At 37.9% G+C, this 12650-nt stretch overlaps 1 protein-coding gene across 6 annotated transcripts in view; it reads left to right on the top strand.

Moving 5' to 3' along the window:
• The window catches only part of WWC2 (WW and C2 domain containing 2), a 205169-nt gene that overhangs the window by 165105 nt on the left and 27414 nt on the right, over positions 1-12650 (top strand). For all 6 annotated transcript variants that reach the window (XM_038560449.1, XM_038560446.1, XM_038560447.1 and 3 more), the window contains 2 exons: positions 9559-9683; positions 11821-12019. In XM_038560449.1, coding sequence (XP_038416377.1) covers positions 9559-9683; positions 11821-12019 — 324 coding nt within the window. The remainder of the gene's footprint in view (positions 1-9558; positions 9684-11820; positions 12020-12650) is intronic.

The raw sequence follows: 12650 nt of genomic DNA, 5'->3' as shown, positions 1-12650 counted from the left end.
TATTCTTGAGAGACAGAGAGAGAGAGGTAGAGACACAGGCAGAGGGAGAAGCAGGCTCCATGCAGGGAACCTGACGTGGACTCGATCCCGGGTCTCCAGGATCACATCCTGGGCTGCAGACGGCGCTAAACTGCTGAGCCCCCCCCGGGCTGCCCATATTTCTGCTTTTTGACTTATTAACACCACTGCTGTGGGCATTTGTATAAGGCTTTGTTTGGACATACATTTTCATTGCTCTTTAGGCGTACATAGCTAGGAGTGGAACTGCTGGGTCATATAGTAACTCTACGTTTTAATGTTTTAAGGAACTGACAAGCTGTCTTCCACAGTGGGTGCACCATTTTACACTCTCACCAGCAGTGTGGGTGAGGGCCTCTGTCATCCAAGCTCTTGCCACGTGTTACAAATCTGCCTTTCTGGTTTTAGCCATCCAGTGTGGTGTGAGGTGTTGTCTCATTGTGGCTTTCATTTATATTTCACTAATGACTGATGATATTAAGCATGCTTTCATGGACTTATTGGCCATTTGTATATTTAAAAAATTTTTTTCTGAGAACTATCTGTTTGGATCCTTTGTGTTTTAAATTAATTCTTCATCTTTCCATTATTTTACTTTATTATTATCATCTCTTTATTATTATCATCTCTTTATTATTATTTTCTTATTGAATTAGGAGTCTCTCATATAGTCTTGATACAAGTCTTTTATCCAATAAATGACTTGCAGATATTTTCTCTCATTCTGTGGGTTTCTTTTCACTTACTTGATGATTTTGTTTGCAGCACAAAATTTTAAATTTTGGTAGAAGTCCAGATTACAGTCTCTTATATTGCTTTATCTTCTATTGTTTGCACTGCTGGTGTCATATCTGAGAAGACTCTGCCCAACTGAACATCATAAAGATTTACTCCTGTGTTTTCTTCTGAGAGTTTTAAAGTTTAGTTTTATTTTTAGGTCTCTGATCAAAGACCTTGGCTCCAATTGGACCTACTCACGATAGGTAAATCACACAGTCCAATTTCATTTTCTTAAATGTGGGTATGCAATTGTTCCCAGTACCACTTAATTGAAAACACTAGTCTTTCCCCACTGAATTATCTTGGCATCCTTGCTGAAAATCAGTTTACCATAAGTGTGATCATTTATATTTCTGGGCTTTAAATTCTGTTCTATTAATCTGTGTGTGTCTGTATTTGTGCCAACAGCACACTACCGTGATGACTGTAGCTTGGTAGTTATTTTGAAATAAGAACATGTGAGTCATCCAGCTTTGTTTTTCTTTTGCAAGATGGTTTGGGCTATTTGGGGTCCCTTGCATTTCCACATGAATTTTAGTATCAGTTTGTCAATTTCTACAAAAAAAAAGGCAGCTATATAATCTATATAATTTTTATATAGATTGCTTCGAGTTTATAGATCACTGTGGAGGGTATTGTCATCTTAAGTTTTAAGTCTTCTGATCCATGAGTACAGGATATTTTCCTGTTTATTTGGATCTTCATTAACTTCTTTCAAAAAATGTTTTATAGTCGGGACACCTGGGTGGCTCAGTGGTTGAGTGTCTGCCTTCAGCTCAGGGTGTGATCTTGGGGTCTGAGATTGAGTCCTACACGGGGCTCCTTTGCAGGGACCCTGCTTCTCCCTCTGCCTATGGCTCTGCCTCTGTGTGTGTCTTTCATGAACAAATAAATAAAATATTTACTTATTTATTTGTTTGTTTGTTTATTAAAGATTTTATTTATTCATGAGTGACACAGAGAGAGAGAGAGAGGCAGTCACAGGCAGAGGGAGGAGCAGGCTCCATGCAGGGAGCCTGACGTGGGACTCGATCCAGGGTTTCCAGCATCAGGCCCTGGACTGAAGGCAGCGCTAAACCACTGGGCCACCAGGGCTGCCCCATAAAATATTTTTTAAAAAATGTTTTGCAGTCATCAGAGCCCAAAATTGCACTTCTTTTGTTAATTTTATTCATTTTGATGCTATTATAAATAGAACTATTTTCTTAATTTCATTTTCAGATTATTAATCGTGCACTATTGATTTTTGACCATTTATCTTGCATCCTGCAACAACCTTACTGAACTGGTTAGACTAAGTTAGACTTTTAGGTCTAATAGTTTTTTTCATGGATTCCTTAGGTTTCCTATATGTTAGATCATATCTTCTGCAAAAAGAGTTAACTTTACTTCTTTCTTTCCAATTACTTTTTATTTCTTTCTCTTGCCCTTTTGCCCTGGCTAGAACTTCCAGTACGGTATCATAAGAAGTGGTGAAAGCAGGCATCCTCGTCATGGATGTGATCTTAGGGGGAAATTTTCAGGTTTTCAACATTACATATGATTTCTGCTTTGGTTTATTGTAGTTGCCCTTCATCAAGTAGAGGAAAATCCTTTTCCTAGTTTGTTGAGTGTTTTATCATAAAGGCTGTGGGTTTAACCATGCTTTTCTGCATCTATTGAGATGACATGTGGTTTTTGTCCTTTATTCTGTTTATACTTTATTGATTTTCAGATGTCAAACCAACTTTGCATTCCTAGGATAATCCCACTTGGTTATGGCGAACAATCCTTTTTATGTTACTAGATTCCGTTTTCTAGTATTTTGTTGAGAACTTTTTTTGTCTGTATTCATAGTTTTCTCCTGATGTCTTTGTCTAGTTTCCACGTCAGAGTAATTTTGGCCTCAGGGAATGAGTTAGGAAGTGATCTCTCATCATCAACCTTTTGGAAGATTTTGAGAAGAATTGGTATGAATTCTTTAAATGTTTGGTATAATTCGGCAGTGCAGCCCTCGCAGTTTGAACTTTGTGGGAAGTTTTTTGTTTATTAATTCAATCTCTTACCGGTTATAAGTCTACTCAGAATTGTATTATAATGTCACTTTGAGTAGTTTGTGTCTTTCTGGAAACAAACGGTGTTCATTTTATCTAGGTTATCTGACCTGCTGGCAAACAGGTGTTTGTAGTAACCCTTATAATTTTGTCTCTAAAGTTGATAGTGATAGTCCCTCCTTGGCTCCAGATTTCAGTACTTTGAGCTTTCTGGCTATTTTTCTTGGTCAGTCTAGCTAACAGTTTTTACTTTTTTGAATCTTTCAAAGAATCACCATTTGGGTTTTTTTGTTTTTGTTTTTTTTTTTTTAAGATTTTATTTATTCATGAGAGACAGAGAGAGAGAGAGAGAGGCAGAGACACAGGCAGAGGGAGAAGCAGGCTCCATGCAGGGAGCCCAGTGTGAGACTCGATCTCAGGACTCCAGGATCACACCCTGGGCTGAAAGCAGGTGCTAAACCGCTGAGCCACCCAGGGATCCCCACCATTTGGTTTTATTGATCATCTCTAGTACTTCTGTATTCACTATTTCATGAATTTCTACTCTAGTCTTTATTATTGTTGTTGTTGTTGTTATTGTTATTATTATTGTTATTTTAGAGAGGGGCAAGGAGGAGGGGCAGAGGGAGAGGGAGAGAGAATCTTAAGCAGGCTCCAGGCCTGATGCAAGACTTAATCTTACAATCCTGAGTTGTTTTTTTTGTTTGTTTTTTTGTTTGATTTTTTGAAGAGGAACAGAGAGAGGCCCGTGGGTGGTTCAGTCAGTTAGGCATCTGACTCTTGATTTGGGCTCAAGTCATGATTTCAGGGTCCTGAGATTAGGCCCTGTATTGGGCTCCATGCTCAGCAGGGAATCTGCTTGAGATTCTCTCCATCTCCCTGTGCTCCCCACTATTTCTCTCTCTCTCTCTCTCTAAATAAATGAACAAATCTTTTTAAAAAATAAAGAGGGAGAAAGAAAAAAAACAGAGAGAGGGAATAGTTTTTATTCTTTCCTTCCTCATGATTACTTTAGTTGTACCCGTTTTCCATTTTCTTAAGGTAGAAACTTATAGATTTGAGATCTTTCTTCTGCTTTAACACAGGCACTTTTAGCTATAAATTTCTTGCTGAGCACTGCTGGAGCAGCATCTTACAAACTGGTATGTTTTAATTTTCCTTCACATCTAAGTATGTTCTGATTTTCGTTGTGATTTCCTTGACTCATTGGTTAGGAATGTGTTAATTTCCACATCTTTGTTACTTCTTATGTTTTCCTTATGCTACAGATTTCTAATTTTATACAGTGTGGTCAAAGAACATGTTCTGTATGATTTCAGTCCTTTCAAGTTTACTGAGGCTTGTTTTATGGGCTGGCATATGCTACCATTCTAAAGAATGTTTCATGTGCCCTTGAGAAGAAAGCTTGCTCAGCTCCTATTGGGTGAGTATTCTACAGGTGTTTGTTAGGTCTGGTTGGTCCACAGTGTTGTTATACGTATATATACTATTTTATTACTCTTTTGTCTTATTCTAATCTCACTTTAACTTGTTTCTTTTATGGAGAGGAGTGATAGAGAGATTTATAACAAAATGTACAAATCTTATGTGAGTTTTCCAGTAAATTTGCACAAAGTCAGCACAGCTATGTAGCCACCACCCAGATCAGGGTATGGTGCATTACCAGCACTCCAGGATCCTCCCTTGTGCCCCATCCTAGTCATCACCACTCTCCCCTAAAGGTAATCTCTATTCTGACTTCTGTCTTCAAACTTTATATAATAGAATCATTCGGTGTTTGTCCTTTTATGTCTGGAGTCTCATACTCAGCATTACGTTTATGCAAGTCGTCTGTGTTATTTTGTGTAATTGTAGTTCATTTGTGCTCAGTGTTGTGTGATATTTCATTTTATAGTTATATCACAGTTTCTTTATCCATTTTGCTATTGATGGACGTTTGAGTTTCTAATTTGGGGGCTATTATGAGTAGTGCTATTAGTATCTTGTATATGTCTTTATCATCTTTCATTTTAGCCATTGTGATATAGTACTCTTGTGTTTCTTGCATTTTCCTGATTATAATGTTTAATGGCCAGATGGATGTCATCTTTTGTGAAATGTCTGTTCAAGATTTTGCCCATTTTTCTACTGGAGTATTTTTTTTTTAATAAATTGGTAGCAGTTCTTAATTTTAGATTTGAGTGTTTTGTCAAATATGTCTATTGCAAATATCTTTTCCTGTTCTGTGGCTTGCCTTTTCATTTTCTTAATGTTGTCTTTTGGTGAATGGAAGTACTCGTGTTTAACATAGTCTTATTTATCTATTTTCCCTGTATGCTTAGTGCTTGCTTTCTTTTGCTATTTAAGAACTATTTGCCTATTCCGGATCATGAAGATGGTTTCCTATCTTGTAAAAGCTTTATTGCTTTCCTTTTCACATTTATATCTGTAGTTCATCTGAAATTAATTTTTGTATTAGGTGTGAGGTAGGGGTCAAGATTCCTTTTTATCCATGTGATAGTTGATTGACCCAGCATCATTTGTTGAAAAGACCTTCTTTGTTGTTGTTGTTGTTGTTGTTTTAACTTAATTTCAATTTGCCAACATATAGTATAACACTCAATGCTCATCACATCACGTGCCCTACTTAATGCCTGTCACCCAGTTACCCCATCCCCTCACCAACCTCCCCTCCAGCAAACCTTGTTTGTTGCTTAGAGTTAAGAGTCTCTCATGGTTTGGAAAAGACTTTGGTTCGCAATTGCATCACTATATCATCTTTGTCATACATGCAACGACCTATGCGTGTCTGTTCCTAGGTATTGTGTTCTGTTCTGTTGGCTTACTAGTCTACCTTTGTAGAAAGTACTATACTTTTTTCAAAGTGAAGTGAAGGAAGGCTTTCAATAATTTGTCATTTAGAATGATTTTTGAGGCTATTTATAATCACTATCAGATTAAAGAAGTTTTTTGCTCTTTCTAGTTTGCTAAGACTTTTTATTATGCATGGATATTGAATTTTATGAAACATTTTTACTGTGTACTTAGCCCTTAAATTGATTACACAATTGTTCTCTTTTTTTCTCTTAATGTGGTGGGTTATACATTGATTGATTTTTGAATGTTAAACCGCCCTTGGATTCCTAAAATAAAACAGACTTCTTTGTGGTGTATTTAATATGTGTTTTTATATATGTTGCTAGATTTGATTTCTTGGTTTTGTCTTTGGCTTATTTTTTATTTATGTTTGGGAGAGAGATTAGTCTTTGGTTTTCTTTTCTTGTAATATCATTTTTTGATATCAAGTTTTACAGGCTTCATAATAGAAGTTAGAAAATATTCCTTCTTTACTCTGCAGAAGGTTTTGCAAGATGGGTGTCATATCTTCCTTAAATATTTTGAAGAATTCCCAAGAAAATTTACCAGCACAGTGTTAATTTTCTTTGTGATAAGCAGCCATTCTCAACTAAGGCTCTACAAAAGAAGTAAGCACTGTAAAAAATGTTTTGGATGACTACTTTCTTATTTCTCCCAAGGATGACCAATGACTTATACCATTCTAGATGTTTGCTTTGTTTTGTTTTGATATAATGGATGGTAGAGGGCATTAAGGCTTAATTCTCATGGAATCTCAGTTGAAAAGGGCTGGTGGACTGTTTTTTAATTACAGATTCAATTTCTTTATTAGATGTAGAACTGTTTCAACTTACTGTTGAATTCTGTTGCATTCACTTTAATAAGTAGTATTTTCTATAGGATTTGTCTATTTTATCTATATTTTGGCAAAGTTATTCATGATACCTTCTTATCTTCATGCATACATGCAAGGATCTTTCTATGTTCTGTTTTGTTTCTGCCATTGGTAATTTGCACCATTTCTTTTTTTTCCCTCACTGTTGCTAGGGACTTGTCAAATTTTTTATTTTAGTCAAATAAACAACTTTTGGCCTTGTCTATTTATATATGTGTTTTCTATTTTATAAAATCTGCTCTTTTCTTTATTATTTCCTTGCTTCAACATTCTTTAGGTTTAATTTGCTATACGTTTTTTACTTCTGAGATAGATCATTGTTTAGCAACCTCTTTTTCCAATATATGTATTTAATGCTAAAAAATTCTTTTTGAACACAGCTTTGGCTGCTTTTCACAAGTTTGATAATAAGATATTATTAAAATTAAATTTTAAATAGTTTATAATTTCCATTGTTATTTCTTTTTTGATCAATGAGGTTTTTTTTTTTAGAAGTATATTTGCTCAAGTCCCAAACAATGGGGTTTCTAGTTATCTTCTTATTATTGATTTCTAGCTGTATTTTACTGTTTTCAGAGAATAGAACACATACTATTCAGTCATACAGAATATTAAGAGTTCCTTTATGGCTTAGCATGAGGTCAGTTTTGGTAAAAGTTCTGTGTTTTTTAAAAGAATGTATTCTGCAGATCAAGTTTGTTAATTTTGTCCTTCAAATCTTCCACATTTACTGATTTTTTCAGTTTACTTATTTTACCAGTTATTGAGAGGTATGTTAAAATCCTCTAACTTAGGATTATAGATGTCTGTTTCTCCTTTTAGTTCATCTTTGCATTTTGAATTTTGTGACTATATTTTTAGGTAAATATAGATTTAGCATTGTGTTATATCTTTCTGTTCAACTGGCCATCTTATTATTATAAAATATCCCTGTTTATCTGTTCTAATGCCCCTTGTTTTATTTATTTTTTTAAGATTTTATTTATTTATTCATGACAGATACAGAGAGAGAGGCAGAGGGAGAAGCAGGCTCCATGCAGGGAGCCCAATGTGTTACTCGATCCCAAGACTCCAGGATCACACCCTGAGCTGAAGGCAGGCGCTAAACCACTGAGCCACCCAGGGATCCCCTTTTACCCCTTGTTTTAAAATCTGTTTTGCCTGGTAGTCATGAAGCTATCTCAGCCCCTTTTAGTTAGTGTTTTCATGGTTTATCTTTTTCCATCCTTTCACCTTCATTACTTCTGAATTCTTAGATTTAAAATGTTTCCCTAGTAAGCCATATATATAGTTGCCTTTGGTTTATTATCCAGTCTTAAAACCTTTGCCTTTTAATGGAAATATTTAGTTCATTTACATTTAATGCTATTAGTGATATATTTGGGTTTGAGCTTATTGTCTTATTGTTTGTTTTCTTTTAGTACTGTCTTTGTTCCTTCTTTGCCTTCTTTTGGAATAGTCAAGTATTTTTTAAATTTCATATTCCCTCCCATATTAGATCATTAGTAATATAGTCTTTTATTTTTTTTGCTGTGTCCCTAGTGATTATATCATGCATCCTTGCATTATTAGAAGCTACCTTAAATTAATGTTTTTACTTTTTTCCAGGCTGTACAAGAATTTTAAAAGACTTCAACTCTATTCCCTTTCCTCCTTCTGTGAACTTATTGGTCATGTATTTTAGTTACATGTATTTTAAATCCCACAAGATATTATTGTTTTAAAGACAGTCAGTGTTCATTTAGATTTCCCCACATCTTTACCCTTCCTGGTGTATTTCATTTCTTTCTGCTTTAGTGTGCTTCCATTTGGGTTATTTTCCTTCTGCTTGAAGAACTCCCTTTAGTATTTTTTCTAGTGCAGATCTGTCAGAGTCTTTATTTCTACTTGTGAAGGACTTTTTTTCTGCATTTTCAGAATTTATGTGGGCAGTTAATTTTCTGAGCACATTGAAGATAACCATTTTGTTGTCATGTGGTTTCCCTTGATTCTTCTGAACTGCTGGAGAACAGTTGATCCTTCAAAAATAATGCATCTTTTTTTCACTGTTGATAAGATTTTTCTCTCTATCTTTGATTTTCAGCGATTTCACTCTGATGTGCTAATGTGGTGTTCTTTCTGCAAACACTAGCAAAATTCTCCATCATTTCATCAGTGTTCTTAAACATAGTAATTAAATTCCATCTCTAAATAACTGCAATATATGAATCACCTGTAGGTCTGCCTCTCACTTTATCTGTTGTTGTTCTTGGCCTTCACATTGGGTCCTGTTTCCAGTGGATGCTGGATATTATGGATGAAGAATGATAGAGGCTCTGGCTGATACCTTCCTCCAAAGAGGATTTAATATTCTTCCAGAAGGCAGATACAATATGAGCAGATCACCTGGATCACTTGGAGGACCTGAGTTCCAATTTTTCTCTCCCTAGGACCATAAAGAAGCTGAAGCATCTGCTTCCTGTTTTAGCCTCCTCACAGCTAGGTTTTGTTTAGTTTCTCACCTCTTGCTTTCACATATGGAGCTTAGGAATGAAAAATAGCCCAATAAAAATATTGTGCAGAATGCTGGACTCACTACAGGTGCTTTCTCTGGCCCCTCGTACGCTGATGCCTTGGTGGTCTTCAGCTCAGTTTTCATCTTTTTATCCTACCGATATTGCCACTGTTCTTCACAGCCACAGTTTTAGCCTCTGTGCCTCACTGCTAGAATCAACACATGTCCCCAGGGGAGAGGAGTGGCAGTGATGTAGCTTCACCTCTTGATTTCTCTTTTCCCTGGGATCTTGGCCTTTGGTCTTAATTGCCTTAAAACAGCTAGAGGTTTGTCTGTTGCTTTTTGTTTTATTTTATTCAACCTTCATATTTTTTCCCAGCAGTGGAGAATTGGGTCTAGTACCACCTTTTTCATGACCGGGAGCTTAAGTCCCCATCTGATGAGTTTTTAAGTCATTTCTCAAAATAGATAATATTAATTGCCATATGCTTTCAATTCCCCAGGATGCGGTGTCAGCCTTACTTGCAAGAACATCAGCCGAGCTGCTGGCTGTGGAACAAGAATTAGCACAGGAAGAAGAGGAAGAACCAGGGCAGGAAGAAGAGCAAAGAGGTCCAGATGGAGATTGGTAAAAACAGTTGTTTCCTTTGGCTATTTGAGAACTCAAAGAGGATGTATTTGGTTTCTTTAGTTTCTTATAAGAAACTTACAGGGAAACCTTTAGAGATCCAGATCTTAGCCTGGAATTATGGAAGGGCAGTGCTGTGCCAGGGAGCTGCCACTAAGGGAAAGACCCTCTCCTGGGTCATTATAGAGTTGAAGAAAGCAACAGTGAAATTGCAGGCAGAGGCAGAGCTAACACAGGAAGGAGGTTCTTTGTTCCTGCTTCCTTAAGTTCTGACACTCTTTCCTGAGCTGTTGTAAATTTTAATTCTAAAAATACCTGTTTTGAAAGGTGTGGTAGTTTATTGTCAATTCATACATAAATTTAAAAACGTACTTTCTTTTTCCTTAAACTGCCAGAAGTACCATTGTACCATCTAGGTCGGGCCGGTCAAAGCACACATCTAGAAAACAGCTTCTGAGTAGTCACTTTCTGTTTGTTACCACTCCCATTCCTTTTCCTGCTCCCTCCTCATTATCCACACCCCCACCCTTTAAAAAAAAAGGAGAGAGTCCTATTGCTTTTGTCTAGATTCACACACATAGAAAGAATTCTCCTTCCTGGTTTGCACTATTTTCTCTAAAAATAAATCTTTGTCAATGTATGAGTTTTTTTTTTTTTTTAAGATTTTATTTATTCATTCATGAGAGACAGAGAGAGAGGCAGAGACACAGGCACAGGGAGAAGCAGGCTCCATGCAGGGAGCCTGACATGGGACTTGATCCCAGGTCCCCTGGGCTGAAGGCAGCGCTAAACCGCTGAGCCACCTGGGCTGCCCTGTATGAGTTTTTAAAGTATGTAGGTAAAATTATTTGGATTGATTTTAATGTATATGCAGTTGCTTATGCTGTTATGTTTGAACTACTGTTAACACATGTGTATAGCATGCATATACATATGTGTGTATAAAACTTGTTAGAAGCCAACAATGACAAGATAGGTCACAAATAAACTCTTGGACATTTGGAAGGAACAGCTTACTACAGTGTGGCAAAAAGGTACAGATATAAACTTAGGTCTTATCAGAAGCCCTTTACAATGGTTACCAATCAGAGCACTGCAAAAAAAAGAGAGAGATTGTAAGGCTCATCATGGTATTTTTGAATACTAAGCCTTCTTTGTGTATATAAAATATAATTCGCTTCATATACATTTCAAAAAATACACATGGTATGTAGCATAAAGGAATTTAGAGTTCCCAGAATTCAATTCTAGCTCCGCCCCCTGTGCTCACTGCATGACTAGGTGTTTAATTACTGGCATGTGCCAATTTGTCAGAATGTCTCCAATCACAATTGCACTTGGATGTCCAGTTATCAGTGGAAAAAGTGTTTCTGTTCTAAGGACATGCAACAAAGCATGAGATATTGCTGGTACTACTGCCCTCCTGTCAATGCGGTTTATACGGACTATATATACACCGTTATGTACATTCTGGACGCACTACCCCAGCCCATGCCATGGCTTCTGGTAGAGACAAGATCGTTTGGCATTAGGATTCTTATTTCAGTAGTAAAACCCCCTTTACACAGATAGGGTTTTACCCCTGCTAGACTGTAAGCACAGTTGATAATGGATATATATTTTTTAAGATTTTATTTTTAAGTAATCTCTACACCCAACCTGGGGCTCGAACTTATAACCTCAAGATCATGAGTCACGTGCTCTCTGACTGAGCCAGCCAGGCACCCCAATAATGGAGCTTTTCCATGCTTATGTCTTCATTTGCTTTTAGCGGAGTCCCTCCATCCTGTTGTCTGACTCACTTTACAATAAATAAATAACTGATATCGAGTTACATTATAGTGAGTGTCAGGTTTTTAAATGATGGGGTTACATTTTATATGTGCTTTTCAAAATATTTCTATTTTAATACCTGGGAATCCGGTCAAACTTCATTAATTTAACTGCTTAGTACCGAAGCGTGGTGATTTTGCTGCATTTTGCTAGAGTCAGATGGCGATTGTATCTTTCATGAGTGTTTCAGGAGCGGTTGGAGGCACGCGTGAGCCCCCCACCCACGCGCCCCATTCCCTGCCCTGCTCGCGGAGCACCCCTGCTTGACCTAGGGTGTGTTTCCTTTTGTCTTGTCTCACCACAGGTTAACGATGCTGCGAGAGGCCTCCGACGAAATTGCGTCTGAAGAAGAGGCCGAGGTGAAGTCGCCGGAGGGCAGCAGCCGTCCGGGGGGCTGGTGCTCGAGCCCGAGCGCACCTGTCGGGCAGGAGGACGCGGGCAGGAGGGAAAGCCGCTGCGCGGAGGGCGGTGGCCGTCAGGCACCTGCGGGGCTGTGCACCCTGGTGAGGACCGGCCACTGGCTCCAACACCGATGCAAGTCTGCCTCTCGCCCCGATTCCGTGTTAGGATCGTGGGCCAAAGCTGCTCTGGATAGGCGTTTGTGGCGATAGGCTGTAGGAGGCATTGGAAATGTTGTAAAAATTTTTAATGGGCCCCAAATATTCATTCTTCACTTAAATTTTATATTAGAAGACAAATAGTGGGGTACCTGGGAGGTTCAGTCAGTTAAGCGTCTACCTTTGGGTCAGGTCATAATCTCAGGGTCCTGGGATCGAGCCCCGCATCGGGCACCCTGCTCAGCGGGGAGTCTGCTTCTCCCTCCCCTTCTGCCTGCCACTCCCCCTGCTTGTGCCCTCTCTCTGTCAAATAAAGTCTTAAAAAAAAAAAAAAGATGAATAGTGCCATTTAGGTCCTGAGAATATATACAAAAGCATTTCCAGAATGACTACCAGATTGCAGGGTGACTGCTTAATTGTGTTAAGTTTTGTAAATGTTGTCAGTTTAGTTCAGTTTCAAACCTGAAGTGAATGTTTAAAGTTCATGTCGGTCAGGTGGTGTTCTGGTTGGAGCGAGCCTGCTCCGGAACGTGGCAGTGAGTCGGGTTCCGTGCAGGTGCCAGCCAAGTTAGGCAGC

Source organism: Canis lupus, chromosome 16 (assembly GCF_011100685.1).
Source record: "Canis lupus familiaris isolate Mischka breed German Shepherd chromosome 16, alternate assembly UU_Cfam_GSD_1.0, whole genome shotgun sequence".
NCBI lineage: Eukaryota > Metazoa > Chordata > Mammalia > Carnivora > Canidae > Canis > Canis lupus.
The sequence above is the reverse complement of the archived record's forward strand: the minus strand, read 5'-3'. Positions and strand labels throughout refer to the sequence as shown.